Source organism: Crocuta crocuta, unplaced genomic scaffold, assembly GCF_008692635.1.
Source record: "Crocuta crocuta isolate KB4526 unplaced genomic scaffold, BGI_CrCroc_1.0 scaffold102, whole genome shotgun sequence".
Taxonomy (NCBI): Eukaryota; Metazoa; Chordata; class Mammalia; order Carnivora; family Hyaenidae; genus Crocuta; species Crocuta crocuta.
Genome location: NW_027530019.1, coordinates 12,388,167 through 12,392,399, shown reverse-complemented (window position 1 = coordinate 12,392,399; position 4,233 = coordinate 12,388,167). Strand labels below are relative to the sequence as shown.

General features: G+C 56.7%; 1 protein-coding gene across 1 annotated transcript in view; it reads left to right on the top strand.

Annotated features, from left to right (window-relative positions):
• DLL4 (delta like canonical Notch ligand 4) overlaps positions 1 to 2,291 on the top strand; it is a 10,679-nt gene extending 8,388 nt beyond the window's left edge. The window contains exons 10-11 of the mRNA XM_077764661.1: positions 69 to 177; positions 677 to 2,291. Of these exons, the coding sequence (XP_077620787.1) occupies positions 69 to 177; positions 677 to 682 (115 nt within the window). The 3' untranslated portion in view covers positions 683 to 2,291. The remainder of the gene's footprint in view (positions 1 to 68; positions 178 to 676) is intronic.
• Positions 2,292 to 4,233: the final 1,942 nt, after the last annotated feature.

Here is a 4,233-nt window from a genome sequence, read left to right as displayed (position 1 = left end):
GCTTCACCTGCCCCCCCCCCACCCCTCTCCCCATCCCTCCCTCACCAGCCTGTCTTGTGTTCCCTCAGTGAAAAGCCAGAGTGTCGGATATCAGCGATATGCTCCCCCAGGGACTCCATGTACCAGTCTGTGTGTTTGATATCAGAAGAGAGGAACGAATGTGTCATTGCCACAGAGGTGAGTGTGGGGCTCACTTTCCCTTCCAGAGTGTCCCCACCTGCTATTCGGGGATGGGAAAGGGGCCTGGTTACTTTCAACCCCAGGGTGGGTCAGAACCTGTCCTTGGCAGGCCAGGTTCAGTGGCTCTTAGGTCCCGGCTGGCCTCATTGCCACAGAGGGTGTGAAACAGGAGCTGGGCCTAGCTCCTCCTGCTGTGTTCTTGCTGGGCTGCGTGGCCACGGCACCGGGCCAGCTCCCCAGCACTGCTTCCCAGCTGCTGGTGGGTGAGAGTGCACCTTCCTGCCCCTTCTCGCTGCTTCCTCCGCCGGCCCACTTCATGAACACGGGCTCCCAGGCAGTGCACATATTAGGACAGAAGTCTGGGGAGGGCTGCCCCACCTTCTTCTCTTTACCCCACCTGGCTGAGTGGCTTCTCCCAGGGAGGCCCAGGGCAGCCCTGGAGGTAGTGCCAGGGCTCCAGGGTAACCTCCCTCCCTGCTTTCTGCATGCTCCCCAGGTATAAGGCAGGAGCCTTCCCAGGACATCCCAGCTTTGCCCCAGCAGCTGGATCTTCCTTCTGCATTGTTTACATTGCATCCTGGATGGGACATTTTTAATATGCAACGTGCTGCTCTCAGGAGGAAGAGGGAATGGCATGACCTGGACAGACTGTGAACTTGCCAAGAGATGCAGTACCCTTCCACGCCTTGGGGTGTCTGTCTGGCATCAGCTTGGCAGCCGTGCCAGCCAGAGGAACAGAGAGGAGAGGTGCCACTGGGACCTGCCCTGCCGGCAGTGGCTTTCAGAGGGGCTCCTCTGGGAATCTGGCCTGTTTTCCAGAGGGAGAGGCAGTGGCCCCTTGGGGCCTGGAGCTGCTGTGGCCTCCACTGGCATCTGTGTTTCCAAAAGTGCCTTTGGCCTAGGCTCCATGGTGACAGCTGTGGAAAGGAGAGAGGAGGCCAGTATGGGCAGGGCCATCTGTGGGCCAGGGTACCACCGGGCGCGGCTCTTGGCAGGAGTTGCCCTGCAGGTGAGCCGAGAACCCCATGTCTCCAGCCACTGCATGTGGGCCTTGCTCATAACATGGCTCCAGCTTCTCCTATTGGCCAGGGCCCTCTGGGAAGGGCTGTTGGTAAGACTTACTTGGCTTCCACAGCCTCCGGCCTTGCGTGCCTCTGGGTTCCTGTGAGCAGACAGGTGGAGGGCATGCCCTATCTGTCAGCTGGGGGCACCAGGCCTAACTGGGGAGCTCAGGGCAGTGATGGAAATTCCAGTGAGGGACAAGTGAGGTGCTGTTACCGCCTAGGCCCTTTCCTCCCTCAAACCATTCCTCCAGCCTTGAGCCTACACCCACTACTGCCCCAAGACCACCCTGGAAGCCGATCTTCAGAAATCAATAATATGAGTTTTTTTTTTTTTTGTAGTTTATTTTGGAATCTAGTATTTCGATAATTTAAGAATCAGAAGCACTGACCTTTCTACATTTTATAACATTATTTTGTATATAATGTGTATTTATAATATGGAACAGACGTGTACAGGAGTTTATTACTTCTTGGGTCCTGTCTTTGTGATGGCAGAGTGGGAATCCTCTCTCTATCCTCTCTGAGTCCCCTTCTCATATTGCTGCTGGCCTCCCTGCCAGGACCCCCGGGACCTGTGCATGCACTTGACCTTTGCCTGCCAGGCTCCTTCCAGTCCTTGCAGAGCCCCGTCTCACCATCTTCTCCCAGGCCTACGCCAGCCTTCCCCGCCTGCTGGCTTTCCCCCCTGTGCTTCCACCATAAGTTGGGGGATATGCTCCCTGACCTGGATCTATCCCCCTTTCTCTCCTTAAGCCTGAAAGTTTTGGGCCTCCCTAGTCAGCCTAGGAGATACAGGAATTGGGGCAAGGGATTATCCTGTTTTCCTTTTTTCAAAAGGATTCACTTATTGGACAATGGGGTCTCTGAACCATAATGACATCTGGGCCCCTCCTCCTGCCATTGCAGGGTTTTAGATGGACTGGCACCTACATCCTCTTTTCTCAGTCCCAGTGGGGCACTGATCTTGGGGGTGGGGAGGGCCTTACCTTAGGTCTGCATTCCTTGCAGCTGGGCAAGGGCGCTGAGTCCGGGCTCCTGGTCCGCCCAGAGCTGCAGGAATTTATTGAAGACTGCAGGGAGAGGAGGAGGAGGAGGTAGCCTTCCCTGGGGCCAGGTTTCTCTGGCTAAGGCACTAATGAGGGAGTTTTAGTCTCTACTTCATGTCTATCCTCNCTTGGGGGTGGGGAGGGCCTTACCTTAGGTCTGCATTCCTTGCAGCTGGGCAAGGGCGCTGAGTCCGGGCTCCTGGTCCGCCCAGAGCTGCAGGAATTTATTGAAGACTGCAGGGAGAGGAGGAGGAGGTAGCCTTCCCTGGGGCCAGGTTTCTCTGGCTGAGGCACTAATGAGGGAGTTTTAGTCTCTACTTCATGTCTATCCTTCTCTAAGGTGCAGGATGGTCCCTAGGGGGCCACAGTCCTCTCTCTACAGCCACAGGCATATGACATGGGAAGTAAATGATGAAAAAATTGAGCTACTGACAAAAAGCCAAGCAGATGCTCCCAGCTCTCAGTCTATCCACAATAAAGCAAAATAGACCCACCAGATGCTCCCTATAGAGTCCAAGAATGTGCAGTGCCCTCTTGCAGTGGGCTCTTGCCCTCCCTGACCTGGTAGCTTATGCCAGAGACTTGGGAGCAAGGGACCCTGGCTCACCCCCACACACACGCTCCACGCCTTGCTCTTGCTCCCTGCTCCCCTCATTGCACACACAGGGTATCAAACAGGAAAACATTCAGGGAACCGTTCCCACAGCCTGAGCCGGCAGCAGGGGGAAGAACAACACGACCTCACTCTTCCTGCCCAAAATGAAACAGGAAAGCAGCTCCCGGGCCCTGGGGGCTGGGGAAACTGGGCTGGGACACAAGGCTGATGACGAAGCTCCCATGTGGGGGACAGGTAGGACACCCGCGAGCCTGCACGTCCACACAGCCAGGCTGTGCGGAGGCTTCACCAGCTGCCAGTCCCTCTGAGAAGAGCCTTGGAGGGGAGCTGGTTAGCCAAACCCCCTCACCGACTCTGATGCCCTAGTGGGGAAGTGGGAAGAGCCCACCACGTAGGCTTTCTGGGGAAAGAGGGGATCTCAGCACAGGTTTGGATTAGGCAGCTCCAACCTGTGTCTTCACTTCTAGTGGCAATGGCAGAAGCTGGGCAAAGCAGTTGGGGTGTGAACAGGCCACAGCAGAAGCCCTCCGATCCCTAGCCTGGAGGTCAAGCCCTGAGGGTCCAGCCCCCTCTCATAGGTAAGGTACCTAAGACTCTCCGGATCGAGTGTCCAGGTATACAGGAGAGGTGCGAGGCTAGGTAGAAACAAAGCCAAACGAAGCATTGGGAAACCCTCTCCATGGTTTAGCAAATGCCCGTTTCATTCCTATGGGTGTTTCATAAGAGAATGCAGAGTTTAGTGGTTCCTTAAAAGCCTGGAGGCAGTGCCCAGCCTAAGGGCTAATCTGGCCCCATGGTGACCTCCAGCTCTGGGGACAGCTGCTTTTCCAGGACCCACTGGCTGCTAACCACCTGCGTTTCTCTGTGGGGAGATGAGTCAGGAAGAGGCTGTGAAGGGAGGAATGCCTTTATCCTATTTGTTCAACCAGGGCCCCCTCTTCTGCCTTAGCGCCAAGGTCAGACTGGTTAGGGGGTAGGGCAAAAAAGACAGTGGCTCCTATCCGCCCCCTCCATCTCAGGCTAGATAAGGCCACCACACTCAGGCAGTATGGATGGATGCTCCATCTCTGATGGGGACCCACACACAAGGCTCTCCTGCCCTGCATCTCTCCCAGACTTTCCTCGTGGGTCTCGCAGGATCCGCGAACCCAGCCCTCCGTCCCACGTGGCCTGCCGCATTCCGGGAAGGGGATGGAAGTGATTCACTCAGGGAACTGTGACTGTCCCTTCCCGGGGAGAGGATGCGACTTCTCCGGGTGGCCGCGCCCAGGGTGCACCGTTCGGCCCCGTGGCCCCGCCGGATCCTGGAGGACCCGGAGACCCACCC